General features: G+C 45.7%; 4 protein-coding genes across 4 annotated transcripts; 1 reads left to right on the plus strand and 3 right to left on the minus strand.

Annotated features, from left to right (window-relative positions):
* Positions 1-4,977: 4,977 nt before the first annotated feature.
* LOC129617860 (glycine cleavage system H protein-like) lies at positions 4,978-5,716 on the plus strand. The gene is made up of 3 exons (XM_055532901.1): positions 4,978-4,998; positions 5,317-5,431; positions 5,508-5,716. The coding sequence occupies exons 1-3, from the start codon at positions 4,978-4,980 to the stop codon at positions 5,714-5,716; spliced, it is 345 nt and encodes a 114-aa protein (XP_055388876.1).
* Positions 5,717-5,785: 69 nt separating this feature from the next.
* On the minus strand, positions 5,786-7,511 carry LOC129617861 (S-adenosyl-L-methionine-dependent tRNA 4-demethylwyosine synthase TYW1-like). The gene is made up of 4 exons (XM_055532903.1): positions 7,235-7,511; positions 6,893-7,037; positions 6,387-6,837; positions 5,786-6,340 (listed from the first exon to the last, which is right to left on the minus strand). Exons 1-4 carry the CDS (start codon positions 7,509-7,511, stop codon positions 5,786-5,788), a joined length of 1,428 nt encoding a protein of 475 aa, XP_055388878.1.
* Positions 7,512-14,870: 7,359 nt separating this feature from the next.
* On the minus strand, positions 14,871-16,878 carry LOC129617862 (uncharacterized). Its single transcript, XM_055532904.1, has 5 exons — positions 16,339-16,878; positions 16,139-16,287; positions 15,684-15,767; positions 15,442-15,602; positions 14,871-15,259 (listed from the first exon to the last, which is right to left on the minus strand). The coding sequence occupies exons 1-5, from the start codon at positions 16,876-16,878 to the stop codon at positions 14,871-14,873; spliced, it is 1,323 nt and encodes a 440-aa protein (XP_055388879.1).
* Positions 16,879-18,219: 1,341 nt separating this feature from the next.
* Positions 18,220-18,807, minus strand: LOC129617858 (protein BUD31 homolog). Its single transcript, XM_055532899.1, has 4 exons — positions 18,632-18,807; positions 18,437-18,574; positions 18,316-18,394; positions 18,220-18,270 (listed from the first exon to the last, which is right to left on the minus strand). The coding sequence occupies exons 1-4, from the start codon at positions 18,805-18,807 to the stop codon at positions 18,220-18,222; spliced, it is 444 nt and encodes a 147-aa protein (XP_055388874.1).
* Between the last annotated feature and the right edge of the window lie 1,864 nt (positions 18,808-20,671).

The raw sequence follows: 20,671 nt of genomic DNA on the forward strand, positions 1-20,671 counted from the left end.
TTCGCTGATGACAGACTTGGATCATTTGCTTGCTTCAACCGATCAGTCGGAGCATCCCTCATCATTCGCGTCTCTGACTCATTCGCTTCATCCGGAGATGGAGCCTCCCTTGAGGGAGCCTCCTTTGAAGAAACATCCTTTGAAGAAACATCCTTTGAAGAAACATCCTTTGAAGAAACATCCTTTGAAGAAACATCCTTTGAAGAAACATCCTTTGAAGAAACATCCTTTGAAGAAACATCCTTTGAAGAAACATCCTTTGAAGAAACATCCTTTGAAGAAACATCCTTTGAAGAAACATCCCCAGAAGAAGGCTCGTTTGCAGAAGCCTCCTTGGCAGAAGCCTCCTTGGCAGAAGCCTCCTTGGCAGAAGCCTCCTTGGCAGAAGCCTCCTTCTTGGAACTAGAACCCTTCCTTTCCGGTGTAGCCCAGAGATTTTCTACTGAGATATCCGCTAAGATTGGTGGATGAAGCAATTTTGTGACAAGATCTCCAACTGATTGATGAGTCCCGACAGGTTTATCTGAGCGCAATCTGACACAAATCGGACAAATGCAATGCGATAAATTGGAAGCTAGAGACAGGGACGTGGACGACACTGAGCGATGCGGCTTCAAGCAACCAGGTCCAGGAGACGATCGATGATTTTCTTGAAACCAATCAAGTTCTAATGGCGACGCTTCATTGAGTTCCCGATTAAGAATGCACTTGATCCCATAGACATCGACCATCGAAGTGGGAGAACTGAATTTAGGGACAGAAGAGGAGGATGAAGAAAGTTCCGTAGCAAGTCGATAATTTTCCACTCGTTGAAGAACGCAATGAAAGACTTCTCTGAGGGAATAGCGGACTCTTCTAATGATAAGGAATGACTGAAATGAGAAGAGTAATGAGATCGAGGAGTTGAGGCAATGAGGGGCGATCTATAAAGGGACTTACCTGGAGCGCGTGTTTAAGCTGTTCTCTTAATGGAAGTTGAGTGACAGGGGTGAAGAGAAACTCCGAAGCATCGCCACCCGAAGTCCCAGTAGAAGAGGTTGAAGGGGATTGGGGGGTTGCTAATAGAGCATCTGGATTGAGAGCCCACATCTCGAAGGGCGGGAATGGAACACTACGAGAAGCATCAAAACCAAACATAACAACGAGCATAGCAGACAGCAACGAGCAGATAAGGCAATAAGGAGCGTTGACGGTCTGCTGAGCCTCACCGGTTGACCCTCCACTCATCCCAAAAGAGAATTAGAACTTCGGGAGCTGGAAGCCTCGCAGCGTTGAGACTGTCCTGCAATTCTTGCCCCGCAACAGATTGAACCTGAGAGTAGCGCGAAGGCTATTGGAGGAATCAGCGTTGGTCTGCCTCACTTGCTGAAGGCGTAAATCGATACTAGAAAGTAGGCCTCGAAAGTTGAGAAGAAGCTGATGGGCTGAAGGGCACGATGCTGGGGAATAGGGATTGACTGGAGCTCGATCAAAGATCTCAGAAAGCTCGAGAAGGACTTGGATTCCCATGGACTGCATTCCGATGACAATACAGTAACACAGAGCCCTGAAAAACAGTCATGTAAGACTCAGAAGAACTGAATTGAATAGAGTGAGGAATAGGGAAAGGGTTGCCAATCATGATTCGATAGGGACGCCCGACCTTAGGGTAACAATCCGGAGGGTCGTGAGGCGATAGAGGGAAGAAATGAGGAGCCAGAACAACTCAAGTGACAAATCAGTAGAGGATTCCTTGGGTGTCTCTAATGAATCATGATCTTGGCTTGATTCCATCGCTGGTAACCATCTCCGTAAAAGAGTGTGATCTTCATGTGATAAAGTTGAATCGATTGCGCTTCTATGGAGCTTCGATTTTGATGGAAGTAAACGACAAAGTTGGAGGAAGGCGATCGTTGACTTGAGACCCGATGACGGAGAGAGTAGATCTAACGAAAAGCAAGACGAAGTCATGAGAAGAGTAAGAAATGAAGCAAGAGCCATTTTCGTGGAGTCGCCGATTGAGTCACTCTGAAAGCCGTAGTGGAATAATGAAGACGACGGCATGCCTCCTACTTGAAGCAGTTGAAGCACTTCGTGGCGAACTGGATTGTCTACGAGTGACAAGATCGATGGCAAGCTGGGAGGGGCTTCAGCCTGCTGAACAGTGGAAGACGACTTCGCATCCCGTCTATCTTGCTCTTCATCAAAGCGCACTAAAGCATTAAGAGTTTCGCGGAGATGTGGAATGGAAGAAGTGGAAAGAGCAAGACGATTCTGGTACCGACGATGATGATGTCTTGCGCGTTTCCGATGGCGTCTTGTAGAATCCCGTATCGCTGAAAACAAGATTGATGTGCCTGGTGCAAGAAGCGTACGAACCTCTTGGTTTTTGGTAGTTGTCGTTGGAGGGACGCCGACTTCGGGGGCGATCATAAAGAAGTCGATACCTGAACGCACGGCAATGAGAAGGGTTGGATCCGTATTGTACTGACGTGGAGGGATCCGCGAGAGCTGGAGTTCCAACGAAAGACATCAACCAACGTGGAATTTTTGGACAAAGAAGAACGATCGCCGTGATAAGCTGAGGGATCCCTAAACTTTCCTGTACCTGATCCAAGGACAACTTGTATTGCCCGTCAATCCATTCGTTACCTCAAATATTTGGGATGTCAACAATAGAGTGAGAAGAGGATCTAGATGACGCCCAGAGAGTTCAGGCGTGCTTGCGTCTCGAGCTCCAGGATCTTGCTCAGCGACCAGACGGAGAACCTGTTCTTCACTCTTTGACTCATTCTCTAGAGGAGGCAGACCCTCCGGCTCGATTATAGCTGAAGCAGCCTCTTCTGGATCAGCAGAAGCGAGAAAAGCATCCTCAGGTTGATTTGTCTCTGAGACGCCACCATTGTTGCTCAAATCGCCACCACTAGACTGGTCTATGGGAGTGACGGACTCTCCACTGGCTTCTCCACTCGATAAGGACGACTGGCGAGGAATATCAGATGCAGTTGCCTCTTCCGAGGGAGAAGCTGGCTGGTTCAATCGCAACTGCTTCCGACTTTCATCGCCTTCGACTTTTGTGTTCGGTGAGTCATTTGACCAGGCAGCAAAAGGCAACAGCGAACCAGAGAGGACAGGGAGCAGCGCGAATCGGAGCAACCGATCGCATAAGATCTGAATAGAGAAGTGAAATACAGGGAGAGATGTAAGCGACGCAAATACCTCATTGATTTCAGGAACGCCCAAGCGATAAATGTCGTGCAAATACAGCAGGAAATCCTCATGCTCATCTGAGAGTGACACGTAATTGATTCGATACAAACAGAACGTACTCAAGAGTGACTTGACGCCGCTAACATCCGCATCTAAGAAGAATCGGAAATGAGAATGAGAAAACAGTCAATCATGGGATGAGTGGCTCACGACCAAGCTGAGCCTTCCTTATCGCAATGGCAAGCCAGATTTCCCTCAGGTAACAAGCCTGAGGAATGGGAACTCACTTTAGAACAAATATGGGATTCGGACGACTAACCAAATGGGTGAAAAATGACGAGCGACGAACAACAAACTCTCTACAAGGTGCGTCGTCAACTGAGAAGCAGGCAGAGAGCGCTGATGGACGACTTATGATCTAAAGCCCTACTCTGGAAAACATTCAACGTGATGGTACGAACATGAGTGCGAACCATGCTGTCACGATGTGCTATGTAACGAGCAGCCTCAGAATAGAGTGGAAAATCCGGCGAGCCCTGAAATACAGGATTCATGCAAAACAGATGACAATTCTACACGCATTACCTCATTGTAGAAAAATCGGAGTATTTGAGGTGAAAGACACAGAGAGATGCTCTTCAGAAAAGAAACAAACCAAGAGACGAGATCATCACGGAAGTCATCCTCCGTCTTGCTGTAAAGTTGGGACTGTGGGGTTCGACTGGTCTTGTCGCGACGAAAAGCGAGTCTGCCTGAAGCTTGTGATCCGTTGCGAGATGATGACGCATCCTGGTGATCCGGTGAGCCGCTGAGATGTTTGGAATGTCTTCGTGTCCAATCAGGCATTGGGGTGACATGGTTAGAGATGAAATTGTAGCACCGAGGTTCTAAGGCAAACTCCATATAAGAGGATGACGAAATTAACTTGTTAATTTGGTTGTTACTGAAAAGAAAGACTGAAAGACGGAAAGATTTGATTGTATTGCGTGGATTCAAACTCACAAAGGGAAGTGGACTGTCCTATATTCTGGGTTAAGAGATTCAGTGTTTGGAATATCTGAACTTTGAGATAATCGCTTGTGAGGGTCGGGCGGAAAAACAATTGAACAAGTGTACCAATCACATTTGCTTCACAGAAAAGGCTGAAAGAACGGAAAACAGTCCATGAAGTGAAATGAAGGAGACTTACGAAAAGAATGTTTCATCGTGGTGTTGATCTCCCCATATAAGATGCTCCGTCATCAGTCGAATGATTTCGATCAGTTGGAGTTCAATCGGCGAAGGTGCTAAGAAACAGAGAATTGGTAGGATACGTAGCTGTGAGAAACTTACAAAGTGGGGCAGCTGTCCTCCCCGACGCATGGGATTCTCCTAACAACTGTTCTTTCAAACGAAAGAACGATTGTAAAATATCGCTGAGGAAACATTCGAATAGCAGATTATGAAGGGAGTTATTGACAGGATGGAATTGACAGAATGAAATTGATTTCTCACTTCCTTTCAATTTTTACCTGAAAGCATCACTAGAAAATTCTCGTGGTTTTTGACTCAGATCCCCCGATCTTGAATCCTCCTTGGACATCCACGCACTCCATAGCCACATCATTCCCCAGTAAGCGACCTCGTTGAAACGACTATCATCTTATCCGAGAAGACCTGTTGAATTCAAGCATCAAAGGCATAGCGGGATAAAAAATCTGAAGCATTGGGGCAGAATTCAGTCACAGATGCCTCGCTGAGACACTGACGTTTCCTTTTTATGTTCTTGTAGTTCATTCGCTTTTCTACATGGCGTTCTTTACCCCACGAGTGAGCTCAGTTTCTTTGAGCTCAGTTTCTTTGAGCTCAGTTTCTTGAAGGTTCAGTATTGTTCATATCTGCGCTCAGATCGTTTTTAGGTACAATTCTTTCTCCGCTCTGGCTGCGCGTTGTTTTGCGTCCAGTAAGCATTTTTCCTTCAAGAGCGGTTTCATCTATCTCCAATCTCAGAGGGAAAATGTTATTACACTAAGACGCATGAGTACATCTCCCCCATCTCAAACACTGTGGCGCGTGTTGGAATAACTTCTGTAGCGCTCGAGAAGCTTGGCGAGGTCAGTTTTGGATTCATTTTCAATACTCTCACAGACGGATTATCAGGTTGTGTTTGTTGACATTCCTTCAATTGGATCTCCAGTAAAACAAGGGGAGGATATCGCGAATCTAGAATCAGTCAAGGCTGTTGGAGAAGTCTTCTCACCAGGTTAGCCACACGCACGATCCATTCTGCTTGTTTGATTGATTTGAAATTTCGCTGCCCCTTCTATTGTGGTCCTTAGTCAGTGGAACTTTGGTTCGTGCAAATCCAAAAATCACTGAAAATAACGAAGCTTCTCTTGAACTTATGAATTCGGATCCAGAAGGTGAAGGATGGCTGGTGGAGATTCAAGTCCAAGATGCCGACGAACTGGCACCAGAAACAAATCCCAATCTGGTGGATAAAGCGGCTTATTTAGAGTGTTGTGATGCCGATGATGATCATCATTAGATGTTGAGTTTTTGTCTTTTCTCAGGATGTTTGATTTTGTTTTTTTAAAAAACTAAAGGCCCAGTCACATTATTGCTCGTCGAGATGTTCGTCGTGTTGTTCGTGCACTCGACGATTCGCTAGTTGCGCAATCCAGCCCTTCGTATCGAATTGGGGGTCAAAACCGCCCAAGGGAGAGTCGACAGACGCCCAACTTGGGGAGTGTCGTCTATAGAGAGATGCTAAGCGAGATGAGAACAGCCCCATGGGATCCCTATGTCCCAATTCGGGCGCGTTGTCTCTTATTAGTGCATGAAATGTATCGTAGTTGATCCACGTTTTCCATCGAGTCCCATCATCGCTTGGCTCATCAGGCGTCAGTTGAAATTCATTAGAGGCTAGAAGAACGCTATTGGAATGCAAGTGGAGGCTTGCAATCTCCCACTGCTTTTGATCATTCCCTGAACCTGAATTGCCTTTTAATGCATCGATCAGCTTCTGACCAAATGTTAGTATGTCTTGACCAGTAGGACAGTTATTGATGGTAAGGTTTGCCTCCTTGATGCTTGGAGTCGGTCCGGGATATGTGAAGGCCTTGATTTCAACGAAATCTGGATTCCCTAAACGAACGAGTTCAGCATAACCCTGCGGATACACAACTGAGAGTCAGTCTGTTCGGCACCTCGTTTACCTCGACGTCCTTATCATTCCATCTTTTGACGACCGTCAATCGCGCGACAGTGCGTTCCGTGCGTTGACTGAGATTCATCAGTGACTGTCTCAGTCGATCCCAGTAGTCTTTGAACAGAGGCCGTCCGATGAGTTTGAGTGTTACTGGATCTGGAGCATCGACAGAAATGTAAAGCTGTGTCACCGGAGTGACGAGACCATCGATAGACTCAGGGTGTTGGCCATTTGTGACGATGAACGAGCTGATGCTTCTATCGTGCAACATCTGAACAAATTCATTGATGTAGGGATAAACGATGGGCTCCCCAACCAAGGAAAGGGCACAATGTCGCGGATTCATTGCTTCTTCATAGCGCTCTTTTGTTGCCCCTACAAGGCCCTTCAATGGTTTTATCATCAATCGGTGCGTTTCAATAGCCTTCTCAATCAACATATCTGGCGGATCGGGTTTCCTATCAACATATCGATTGAATACTCGATTGATACAAACACGACCGAGCAACGTACCATCGGGTAAAATCCTTTGCTACGGGATGCGTATGATGTCGCCAACAGAACACGCACCGATTAGCACAGGCAAGAAATGTCGTTGTTTCCATGCAGCGATGAGATTCAATTCCATAGAAAGTGTGTTTATAACATCCACCTCGACCTGGAACGCACACACAATTAGATATCTCCGAATGCATTGGTGTTCATCACAGGTCAAATCTTGTGACCTTCATGATGAGCATCATCACCTGGGTCATCATCATCACCCCGGCCATCATCATCACCCCGGTCATCATCATCACCCCGGTCATCATCATCACCCCAGTCATCATCATCACCTGGGTCATCATTTCTTACCTTGTAGCTGTTTCTTTGTCCATCGGCAGACTTTCACTGCGCTGTGATTTCCAACTAATCCATATCCTGCTTTCGTTAAACTTGCTGACAAGCGGGGAGTCATCATTGACTTTCCCTCTTGACCACATTTGTTCCCATCATCTACTTCATTTTCTGCGGCATCTGGGAGATCTGGAAAAGCTTCCTCCGGGCGATATTCCCTAACTTTTGCGAAGGTTGTGAAACGGCGAAGGCTCTCACGCGAAAACACGCTTTGCCTCCGTGTTGACAGGTTCATTACACTGGCTATGAAAAATCACTCAAAAAATAAAATACAATTTCTTAAAACATATTATTCCGGTTATTTGTTTGACTTTCCTAAGGTCGTTAATACGTCACTCAAGACATCTCTTGCCACGTTTGCGACTTCTTTCCCAAATCTTTGAGCATCTCTTTGGGACTTCCATTCAGCAAGACACTCTAGAATTGTCGCCATATCAGGACGCTTTGATGGGTCTGGATGCAAGCAAGCAGCAATTATGGCAGAAGGGATTGGAGGAATCGAGGGATCCAATGGGACACGCAGTTCACGATCACAAGCCAAGCGGGCAACCTGAAAGAGTGGTAAACATTGATAACACTTGGAGCACTATCTCTTACCGTTACAGCATCGACACCTAGATATGGCGGGGATCTCACGAACAACTCCCACAGTGTCACTCCATAACTGTAGACGTCCACTTTTTCACTGTAGAACTTCAGGCATTCAGGGGGGCTAGGAGATGAGCTCACATCAGGACTCTGGTCGGGGCTTCGTCGTTTGTTGAGTTCGACGGTCCGACTAGAATTGAGTCTCTCAAGGTCTCGAACAACAGAACTTGCAGGTGGAAAGAGATCTATTGGAAATCCGCCACGCTCGGAGTTGAAGGCAGCACCCCGGCCATCAAACTCCATCTCTCTATTAAACATTTCGGGTGCCATCCACTGAAGTGTACCAACTGACGCTGTCGCATATTCCAACATTTGTCTTCTTGATTCTGCCAACACTCCCCTTGCATGTTCCACATGAGTACCGATGCGACTGATGGATCGGAATCCAGAAGACGCTTTCCGGAAAAACGAGCTTCCCGCAGAACCCAATGACTGGAGCGGCTGTGAGGAGCCTTGAAGAAAGTCGACGATGGGAATTCTGCTCAATGGCCTCCGATTCTCTGCTACTTCGTTGGTTCCGACAGAAGCGAGAAGATACCGGCGTGAGAGCTGGTTGTGCTGGGAATTGACTTGAAGGTCTTGCGGAAGAGATTTAACACATTCGAAGTCGCATAGCTGAACGAAACAGAAAATTATAACCACACGACGCGAAGAAGTCAGAAAAACTGCTCGATGCATCTTAATCACCTTTGCTGTGACTCCTCTCCCCCACAAATCCCCTCCTGTTAGAAGTATATTTGATGATTTGACATCGCGGTGCACGAAGGTGGATTCGCCCCGACGATGCAAGAAATCTAAAGCAACCGCAACGTCCGTGGCGATGTTTGAGATATCTTGGTGAGATAAGTGAACAGAGCTGAGAAATCGAGATCTTGCATTGATGGGTGGAGCTATGATGAATACCTTTCATGTAACAAAGACCACAAGCTTCCCCGACTCGCTAATTCAGTGACCAAAACGACGAGGGGCCCTCTAAAAAAGAAATATTCGATAGAGAGAAAAGAGACATTGAAGTCGCAAACCTGATAACCGCTCCCATGAAGAGCAAGACGTTCGGGTGGCGTAATTGCTGGTGGATGAAAATTTCGTATAATCGACTCTGCAACAAAAATGCGTCAGAATGTGTGATGCAGCTTAATCCGTAGGCCTTATAAAAATATATAACATAGAATTGAAAGAATCTTGAGTGAGGGATCTATCTTCTCTTTACCTTCAATTCATCATCTGAGGATTGATTCACGATTGAGATTTTTAATGCAACTAAAGCACAGCCATAGAAACCAACATACGACTTCCGAGTTGATGTGGGAGGAAGTAGAGAGTGCGATGGAAGGACCTTCAATGAAGGATAGACATTTATCATCACAAATATTTGTCACCATAAATATCTCTTCGACAAGTCTTACATCAAGTATTGATAATTGACTCAGTTGGATTTCCCAATTTTGCGGGGGGACGTCAGGGAAATTCTGTTCACCATACACTCTGATAAAAGCTTCCATTCTCAATCGAGCCATTCTTTCCTCTTGATCATTGAGAGGACTCTGGCTTGTTGATTGCCGTGAAGTTATCAACTGATCCAAACTCTTCCCAGCAACAAAATTATCTTTTAAATCATTCATCATCTTCCCGCACAGACAGTCCGCACCACATTTCATCCACTGGCTCACCAACGCTCTTCGCATCGAAATCCATCCCCGAGGAACTTTCAATCCTCTAGAGCGCCGAAGCGACCACACTGTTAGATTTGGAAATGCGTCCATATCGAACATTGCTGAGTCTTCCGCAAGGTTGAAATGCTCGATGAGCTTCTGTCGTAATTCGAGGAACACCTTTCTAAGTTGACTCACAGAAGTGACTGTCGAACGTTTTGCGGGTGAGACGCTATACTCGGCTCTCAGCAGATAATTTTGCCAGAATTCAGATGCTAATTGTCTGAATGATTCAAATTCAGCAATGAGTCGTTTAATCTCTAGAAGGGGTTCTCGTTGCCATGCTGGACCAGAGAGCTTCGGCAGAATCGACCACTCATCAATGGATTCTTCAAAGCTTGTCCCAGTACTGCTTTTCATGAAGCTTCGTTGTCCGAACAGAGTGACATTATCTGTCTTCACATCTTTTGCTAAATCGTTCCAAGCTTCCTTCATTGCGGCGACTGCTTTATTGTTACTCAACGCTGTCCACCACTGTTGGTCACTTCCATTCGAAATGGTAGATGGAGCTCTTTTCAGTTGAGCTCCAATTGGCTGCAGAAATGCGTGACGTTTTGCAGCTTTCATATTTTCACTTCTATTCTGTGTGACCGATCTCAGCAAGGTGTCACTTTTTGGGATATTCTCCACAGTCGATACGACAGTTCCAGGAGTGTCTTTCATACGCGGAACCGACATCCTCGCGGTATCTCGACTGCTCGTCATCGAAATATCTTTCGGAGATCCTTCGAGAGTTTGCTTATCGACAAAATGGGCGAGGACATCCAATGTTGATGGAGTCGATGCTGTGGTTTCTTCAACGCCCCACCTTCTCCAGAATTCATTCACTGCGGGTGACGCGTTCCGTGGAGCGTCAGCATGTTGCACCACTTGTTCCGGTTCAACAGAAGAAGCACGGACTGTGATCTTGTGTTGCATCGACGACAGATTGAGTTTCGGGACTACACCTTCAGGTCGATTGACACCTTTTTCAATGATCTTCATTTCTTTTAGCAACGACATAACAGCCAATCCAGATAGAGAAAGTCGAGCTCCGATGATTTCCATTCTCTGATCGAATTCTCCGTCATTCAAAAATCCCTCTCTTATCCACGGTTCGTCCCACCGCCTCAGGTAAAGCCCACGTCGTTCCGTTCCTGGTTTCTCAGGCACTGGAAGGGTTCCCCACATCCATATTGACCCTGAGCTTAACGCGCCATTGAAGCCTTCCGAACAAACAAGCACTCCACCATCGCCCACAACTTCTAATTGAATAATCGGGAAAGTTCCTATCTCTTGAAGAGGAACATCCAACGGAATTCGTGCATTGATTTCAGAGAACGCCCTTCCTAATTGGCCGACTGTTGTGTTCCATCCTGATCAATCAGAAAAGCACTAAGAACTTAAACGCAGCAGGCTACAGATGATCGGCCTCGAAATCAATAGATGTAGTGATCTTCATTCGACCAGCGCAACTCAACTCACCCCACGTTAAAAGACGGCTTCTCCGTGTTTCTTGATTCCTTAGCAAAATTGCGTTGAAGCCGTTGCCTGCCCCACAGTCCTCAAAGTCCCAGATCTTCGAAATGTCCGCGATCTCTACTTCTTGGACTTTTTCCTGTCGCCATTGGAGGATTTTCCTCGAGACTAAAACCATCAACGTGTGATCGAATCCGCCTGGGAAAGTAAACAGCGAATGTTCAGGAATGTCCCAATCCCTCTTTCATTCAATACGCGACTCACACGCGATACGTAGCGCGGGATCTTGCGTTCTAATTTGAATCGGGGTATTCGCCTCATTAGAACTGAGGGACCAAATATCGCCACCAGACGTAAGAAACGCTGTGTGACACGCCCCACATGAAATCTACAAAAAAGTCAACTCCAGTGACAGACGCCGCCTAGAATGCTTACATATTTGATACGTGGAGGAGTCGCCATCGGCCAATTCAACGGCATCAATGAAGAAGAGGAATCTGAGATTAAGAACTTAAATCGACTTCCAAGAGAGCGGCTTACTGGGTATGCCACTCCATGTGAACACAGTGCCACTCTTAGTCAAGCAATACGATTCTATGCTTCCATCATTACTCTTCCACGTCGACGCCAAGGAAGCAATCGCCGTTCCCGAGGATGACGCGTCGGTTAAAAACGAAATCTCTACTGAGGGAAGTTCCGTGAACGTGGAGCGCCTGCGGGTCTTGAACGATCGTCCAGTTCGATCGATTTCGCTGTCTGATGATTGATCGTCTGGAAGATCGAAGCCAGAGGTTCGTTCTAGAGCGCCAAGAAAGTGTTCTGCAGGGCTGACTGAAAGCCGTCGACGTTGAGAGGGAAGGGTGGGGACTAAACAGGGAAACGCTGACGGGCTTGGGATCTCGAAAAAAACACGCTGCGACTCCGAATCGATCGTAAATGGGATCCTGAATTCACGACAACGATTGAAGTCTTCGGGGTTGACGGAGTATGGGGCTGAAAGAAATGAGGGCCCATCGGAAAATGAATTTCTGGAAAGAGATAGAGGATGGAAGGGGAAGAGTAACACATTTTACTAACGTTTCTATCCAGAGCTGCCAAGACACTTTGATGAAATCTGGAGATGGGAGTGATTCATGAAGTTGGACGCCTGATTCAATTGGAGACTTTCTTGTTTCTCTTTGGGGGGATGAGAGTTCCTCAAACAAAGACGCCATCTAAAAAAAGAGCTCTCTCGTCGGAACAACCTTAAGAGAAAACGAATATGAAAAACAGATGGGATTGACCACTTTGACATCAGAAACCTGAAATCATGAATGGATCCACATTTTAAGATCTCCATCCAAACAATCACGTCATCAATCTATCATGAAGCAAATTATCAGGACCGTTGAGACGACATCTGCCAAAAATGACACTGCTAAAAAATGCTGCACTAAAAAAACAAGAAGATATCCACAATAATAGTGCTCTCTCTTGTCCCAATTCCTTTATCAGTGTTTATAGTTTGTCCCAATCCCCATCATCGGTGTTTATCTTCTTCCTCGATTTCCAATGATTCCCCTCAAGGGAAGAGCTAGAGAGTAATGATCGCTAATGTCATTGTGGAGAATGTACTGCAGAATAAGAAACAAGCATACTTTCAACACGGTCGAGCGCGAAACTGACTTTCCCTTTCGCTGGAACAAACCGCGGCAATGTCCGAAGAACGCTGCCTTGCCTAACAAAACCAACAACGTAGAAAGAGATGTAGAGTAATCGAAGACAGACCACTTATTGCCCGTTTTGAACTCAAACGTCTCTTCAAACAATCGACGACCCTCCTTCTGCAAACGCGTTGTGCTGCTAGGGATCCTTTGGTGCTCACCAAATTTTCGACTTTGCGAAAGTTCGTGTTGCCGTCTTCCTCATCGCGTCCCCATCGACAGTAAAACATGTGAGCATCCCCGGTATTTTTCTCTAAGAGCTGAAACAAAGTGCTCGGCATTGAATGCACTGGCTCACTTGCATCAAGAAAAATTGATGCGAGTTAAAGCGGTCCCCGCGAATAAGATGACAACTCCACTCAGTCCGTCCCCAACAAAACACCTACAAAGCACGCATCATGTTACGAGAGATGAGTACGACTCACGTGGTATTTTTTCCGATGAGGGAAGAAAGAATCCACTGGAATGGCTTCATCGGTGGATTTTCTGTCAATGTCATCGTTATCAGATTCAAATGGTAGCTGCGTGTTCATCGGAGAACAATGTTCATCGGCAAGGTGAGAAGCTAAAAACAGAAGAAGGAGTATGGAGATGGTCCTAAGAGTGTGTTTCTGATGGTTTCAGGAAACCGTCTCATACTTCTCACCGATAGTCGCAGGACTCAGTCGTTGATGGTCTGCGGGGTCTTCGTCATGGATTTGGCGTCTCTGAGCTGCTGCTGCGTGACCGACGAATCGATCAGTGCAAGTAAGACAGCGTGACGGGGGAACATAAGAACAGTTGAGAAGCTCAGTATGCGATAAAGGGCGGAACTCAGGATCAAGATCAAGGCGAAGTGCATCGAGACCCTGAAGAACCAAACAAGTGACTTTCGCTTTGGCTTATAAAAAATTGTCATTCAGATATTCAACGCTTGGCCTTAGATCATTCGGCCATCTGTGCTAGATGCGTGTCTCTTACTTGCAGAACGCAAATAGCGAGACGTCGATCTTGTGGAGTTGCGAATGGAGATGGTGGCGATCCAGAAGATGATTGTTGAAGGTGAGAAACAGGAACGACGGATAAGACCGCACGATAATCTTCAAGGTCTTCCGGATTTGCTCGTGAAAGAATAAAATCTGAAATGGCAGGTGAAAGATGTTCATGAATCTCGCGTACCTGTATGCCAACGTCCCGAGTGTTGGTTGTCGTCCCATTCCGGAAACGCAATTCGCAAAGCAACGAGACGAGGAAAAAGTCGCCGCTTCAGGGATTGAGATTCCTTTGGGGAGCGTCGCGCCGAAGGGGAGTGAGAATGCGATGTCACCTTCGTGGACGGAACGACATCTACATGAGTCTCGGCGTGTTGGGAAGTATCTCCTAGAGGGGAACAGTGGGCCGACGTGACGACCCCTCGACGCGACTTGCCTTCCTGGTACAGATTCGATTGTGGAAATGCATCAATGGGAGGAGGAGTTTGTAGAAGCTGTGGCTGTTCGAATTCGTGGGAAGTGTGTCTGTCATCAACATGAGATGTATATCTAGAATTTCCATATTCTTGTGAAGAATTAAAATGCTGGCCCCCTTCTTCCATCATTAAATCGTTTGAACTCTCCTCAGTGATAGAGTACATCGTCCTCTACAGTCCCAGAGGCAAAAAAGTGTCGACGTTAAATTTGTGCGAGAAATCAGCAGAAAATAACGGAACAAAAACTAGCGACGCTCGCGACGATCCCGCCGCGGACTCATTGATCGATCTTTTGGTCTGTCGTTCTTCGAGTCTCTTGGACTGCGATCATACTGACTCGGGCTGTTATTATGGTAACGACCTCGGTCATTGTAATCCCGTCGACTCCCATAATAATCCTGCTGGTAGCCACCACCATAAGATCCGCGACCTCTGGGATCGTAATTTCCTCCCTCATAGCGACTTCCGTAACCGCGGGATTCGCCGCCTTGGTATCCATAGGAAGACCGACCACCACCTGAAAGAGATATGGGTGGAAGTTTTTGGGACACAGCTCCGGCATTGCTCGAAAAACCGTCATTTGTGATAATCGCGTCAACATACCCGGAGAATTCCACCATTGACGGTCATTGCGTCGTCCTCCGTAGGGGGCTTCTCGAACGACTTCGTCCACGATAGTAATTCCGATTAGATCTTCCGCTTAACTTTTCATCAATACGTTCCAACACCAATTCCTTCGCATGACGACGTCCATTACTATCGTGGCCGAAAATCAACAATTTCTCGTTGTCGCGTCCGCGGCTCGTTCCGTCGAGGAAGATGAATGTTCCGCTGATGTCTTCAATACGTCGCAATGAGCTTCCTTTGCTTCCAGTAACGTATGCAACGCAATTTGTCGGAACCTGAACGACCATGCAATCCCCTCGTCCTTCATCAACGACGTGAACGTAGTTGGTACGTTGGGCACACAGCCATTGCAAGTATTCGCGGGCACGCTCTCGTTCACATTTATTTCCTACAATCGCGAAAATAACATCATCATTACGTTGGAATCCGTAGAGAATGAATTCTAATGGACTCATTCACATAAACCATCCATTCACATAAATCATCACATCCATTATAAATATCCATTGACATCCATTCAAATAAACAATCCGTTCACATAAATAATTCACCTTCTGCTTCACTACTTACCCGAAACGAACGCAATCCTTCCAACATATTCAAGAATCGCCCCAGATGCGCGAGCAAGTTTTTTACGTGTTGCTCCCTCTTTCCCCAAAGCATAAGAATAATCCTCTTCCTTGATTGGGACTCTGTCTGTCCCAAAAGCATCCGATTCGTCGATGAACTCACTGAGAGAGAACAGGAAAGCGCATATTGGGACATTGTTTGACTTGGTTAATTCATGGATACAAAGGACCAGGGATACTCACGTGGTGTCTTTCGTGTAGTGGCCAGGCATTTTCTGTTCAACTGCGCTCATCACCTTCAACTCTGCTCCGCGACGCTTCCGTTCACTACAGAACACAAGATCACAAAAATGCGACGACGAGATTTTCACGACTGGGCAGCTTAATATAGCGGACGGTCTCTAAATACTGGATTGCACATAAATCTGAATCCAACACTATGGCGCACAGAGTATGACAACCTCACGTGACAACATACGTGTCGGAATCGTGGAACATGAAGTGAAGCATGAAGGTACATGGAGATCGCGATGGAAAATCACTCTCGTAGAAATGGCGTTGAGATGCCCGCATATACAGCAAGACCAGCATAGGAAGGTCTTCTTGTTCTAGTTCTAGAATACGACGACGCGACTGTTCATGGAGACGACTCAACTAGACCTTGACGGTGCTAACTCGAACTCTAGTAGGTAACTCACTCGGGCGCGAAGATGGCGAGATTCTCAAATTCTCCAGTGCTTTCAGAACGCAGATCCGTAAAAAACATTAAAGTTCCCCATTCTTCTTCGATGGATCTAAGACCTTGACCTTTCCGACCCGTCACATACCCAACGCACTCGTGGGGAACCTTCGATCAAACGTCAGATGAGTCCAGAGAATAGATCCATTAACAACTTACTTTAATGCAAGTCAAATCATCTCTGGTTTGTTGGTCTGGTTTCAGTCTGACCGGGCCAACACGCTGTTGCATTACAAAATCAACATATAATTTCGCTCTATCTCGAGCCTCATCAGTCCCGCGAATCTCCAAAATAGTGCGACCTTCATGTTCTTTTATATTCAACTCAGCACCGCAAACGCGTGACAGTTTCCTCTTGGTTCTTCCACCAGCACCCAAAATGAATGATGCATCTTCGTCGGCTATGTTCACAATATCAACTCCCCTTTGCCCCAAATGACTTCCACCCCTTCGATGACCGCGCGATGATGACCGGCCCCTCTTACTGAATTGTTGGCTGCTGCTGCTTCGGGACCTCTTTCGCTTGGAGCTTCCAGAGCGACCGCGCCGTTCATCGTCCTGAGCTTCTCGTCCGTCGAAGCGACGCCCTTGGGGAGAACCAGAGCGCGATCTGTCTTCGTCCTTCATTGTTGTGTCTTCATCAAAAGGTGATCGAGAGTTTCTGTGAGGCGAGCTCCGGTGCTCTGAATTCGACGTCATAAGCTTGATGAGGAATTCACGAGAAGATTGTTAACAAAATTCTCCAAAGCTCAAGAAAAAATGATTTCAGCAGCTGGAAGTCTGTTCTCCATGCCTAATGCGCTGATTTGTTGTCCCAATCCACGGAGGTCCTGATATGGTGATGAACCCCCAAGAAGAAATACGCCCAGATTCTTGGCAACTTCGTCTTGAGAGGACTTCTGATAATGGGGTGGCGTCTTGTCATGTGGGGTTCAAACATTTGACGATCGTTACTGCAGAATCACTTCGGGAAGCGCTCAAGAAGGAACCAGAAATAGCAAACCTTCAATGGAGTATTCCTAGAGATGCAGAACCCAAAGACGCGTTCCGTGCGTCTCTCGATCTGTCCCGGAATTTTTGTATAACATTGGATTTCGAAGAAGCTGTTGCTGATGTTTCAGCAAGACTAGAGAGCTTCATTGGAAAAGACGAAGCCAGTTTGCTACGTTCTGTGAGCGTAGGGTGGAGTTGTCGAACCGAACCGGTGTTTTATTTCAGAATCTTCGGATAGCCTGTTTGACATCGAACGATTTAAAACAATTTCCTTGCTTTCCTATTCTTCCAAAACTTGAAGAAGTCTACTTAAACCACAATCACATTAAAGATATTCCACTGAATTCGATAAAATCAACCGATGCGTTATCATGGACAACATCAAGTCCCAATTTGCGTCTTGTTGACGTTCGGAACAATCTTCTCGAATCCATTTCAGGATTATTTCAACTATTAGATGGTCATGCTTCGATATATCAGTTGAGTTCTTTATTAAAATTCTCTATTTTTGATCGATTTTTTCAGTTTATCTTTGTCAAGCAACCGTCTCACCTTCGATGCCCTTAGTGATTTACCAAGATGTCCCAACGCTCGTATATTAGGACTGTTTTCCAACCGTATCGATCATAGTGAAGGCGAAACTCCTCTTGAAGGTAAATAGTGAACAATTTTCATTTCAAACATTTTGGGACTTCCTAACGAGTTTTTTTTTTTGTTTTTTGCTTCTAGGGCTCATCAGATTGATAGAATGCCTTCGTGAAAAATTTTCATCTCTAGAGGATCTCTACTTGTCGGGAAATCCTTTGACGGCCAAAGTGGATTGCGACAGTAAGAATATAATTTCTATTTCGACTTCTCACTCTTCTCTGTCTCATCAGCGTATCGTGCGACTGTCTCGTCAATGATCCCTCAGCTTCGTTATCTTGATGGCCAGAAATTAGCGCGTTGTTTGCCTCAACCACAAGATCAATTCCTTCAGAAAATGCATTTCTGAAAATTCAACTGTTTCGTTCTAAACACCTCCGAAAAAAAAATTCTTCATGCCAGTCAATCTGTGCTTGCACAGCCCCGACATCCGCAATTGACGCACTCAACACTCTACACGAAGTTGGATAGATTCACTCGTTGACTAAAAAATCCCACCTTTCCATCTTCTAAGTCCTTTCTTGGTACTCTACATATACACGCTGTTCCGAAATTGGTTCCCGACGATTGGACACATCTACAATCCGACAGTCGATGCTACTCAGAAGACTGTCCGTACCTCAAACAGCACAATCTTTCAAATCCAGACTTCTTCCACTTAGAAATTAAATTTTGATCCGCATAACCCTCACGGCAACACCAATCAAAGAGCTCTTTACTAATTTCCTTCTTCTTGTAATATTGTTCGTAGATATACCTTCAGAACAAAAGAAGTTTCCGAATATTCAAACTTGATTTTCGATGGTTCGCCCACCTTGATTTTTGATGGTGAATCCTCAATATTGGCCATAAGGCTTCGCATCGTCGCTTCCCTTCATGAGGATCCCGTTCCACTTCTCGCATTTTTTGATTCAATTCTTCTAACGTCTCTTCTATTGACTCCCATCCTTCTGGTGGTTTCTGACTCTTCAATGTCCTTACTTTTGGCATTGTCGGACCAACACCAAAATCTGTGACAGAATTTTGATCAGGGATGGCGGAAAATCAATTGGTGGAAACAGCCAAGATCTGCGCTGACAGTGTGAGAGTCATAGTTCCATTATCAGGCGCTTATGATAATATTACTATGTAATAGCTCTGTTTATTGATGATTCATACACTTCATCCTTCCCATCAGATTCGCGCTGCTTTACGTCGTCGTGTTCCGTCTTCTTCTAATCCGTTACAACAATCCTCTTCACCAGTTCTGCCGTGGACTCTGTTCTCCCAACCCAATGAAGTTTCTCTAGAACGAGTTGCACCAGTGACGAATGCTGATGTGTCCAGCAGAGTTGAACATTCTCTGAGGACGTTCAGGTCAAGGAGAAAAGATGAAATGGAACGACAGAGCCAGCATTCCTGCAGCCGACGCTCCTCATCGCCGCCGCCTAAGCGTCGCGTTATCCAGAACGATGTGAGACGAAGGATTCCCTCTTCCAGTTGCGATGATGATGAAGATAATCGATGGAAACGCAACGCATCTGTGATGGGACGAATGTCGCCGAGAGAAAGATGGAGATCAAGAAGTCGACAAAGAAGAGATAGACGAGAAAGTGGCGACGGACGCGAGCGCTTAAAAGGGTTCCAACGGAGTCCAGGATTTTCTGATGTGTCCCTATTATTTCTTCAAGATTCGATCATTATCGATCAGTTTGGGAATCAGTTGGTCATTCCAATTGTTTCCGCTCATGGCTATCATTCGAAAAGTTCGTTAAACCCATCCCTATTGGTTAGACGATACAGATAAACAGTTCTTTGATTGAAGTGCTTTCAGAGACATCTTCGTGTTGGTAATAGTGTACGTGGTATTGTCCTTCAATACATCAGGTACTCTTGTCTTTTTGAGTCTTATTATCTATTTATCATCATCATCATTATCTCTTAGGCCGCTTGACGCGCTCATAGTATTGATTACAGCCATCGAGGATCTTTCGAGTCTGGGATGTAGACATTTAGGAAATTCGTCATTCATTGATTTTTGAGGCTGAAGGCGGAGCCACCCACTGCTTTGGCGAGCACAGTAGAAAGGGTTTCCGCGGAATTTTGCGTCTATCACATAGAAATACTCGAGAGGTACTTGAATGTTTTCTTTTTTCTGTTCATCTCAGAGTTTGACAAAAATAATCGATGAAGAACGTCAATTATCTTTCAGCTCTTCTATTTGCGCCCGAATGAAGTTGAAAGAACTACAACTTCTACGGGGGTTGCAGTTACAATTCCGAAGCCTGGAGTCTTCCTCCGTTGCATGCTTTCCCAATCCACTACTCGCGACATCACACGCATCGGAAGGATCTCAAATGAAAGTTCCCTCGAATCTAGTTCCAACAGAGATTTCTCAGAAGGACAAAAAATCCTCGCAAATTTAGGTGTCAGTGTTTTTTCTTGATCTCGACTCTGAGTGCCCGTCTTCCTTCAAGTTAGCGATGGGTACGGCATTGATGTACGTAGCGGGACCGTTTACGTGGCGGAATGGCGGAACCCTTTACGTGGCGGAATCGGTGTTTGGCAGTAACAACATCTTCATAGATATGCTTTTTGAACTTTCCAGGTTTTCAATCGAACTCACGAGAATTTTCAAATTCATTCTTCTTTCCTTGAAAAGTTTACTTCGGATCATTTTTCTCCGATAGAAGTTCCTCAACAACTGAATTCAGAATCTCAAGTTGACCAAGAGTGGAAAAGCTCATCCCATCCTTTAGAACATCAAAGTTTGCTTCAAGGTTTTCTTGGTTTTGCTGATTGTGTATCCAAGGATTTAAGGTAAGATGGATCTGAAGACCGAGCATGAGTGTTGTTCTTTGTCTGAAATGCCTTC

Source organism: Condylostylus longicornis, unplaced genomic scaffold, assembly GCF_029603195.1.
Source record: "Condylostylus longicornis isolate FDR11 unplaced genomic scaffold, ASM2960319v2 ptg000667l, whole genome shotgun sequence".
Taxonomy (NCBI): Eukaryota; Metazoa; Arthropoda; class Insecta; order Diptera; family Dolichopodidae; genus Condylostylus; species Condylostylus longicornis.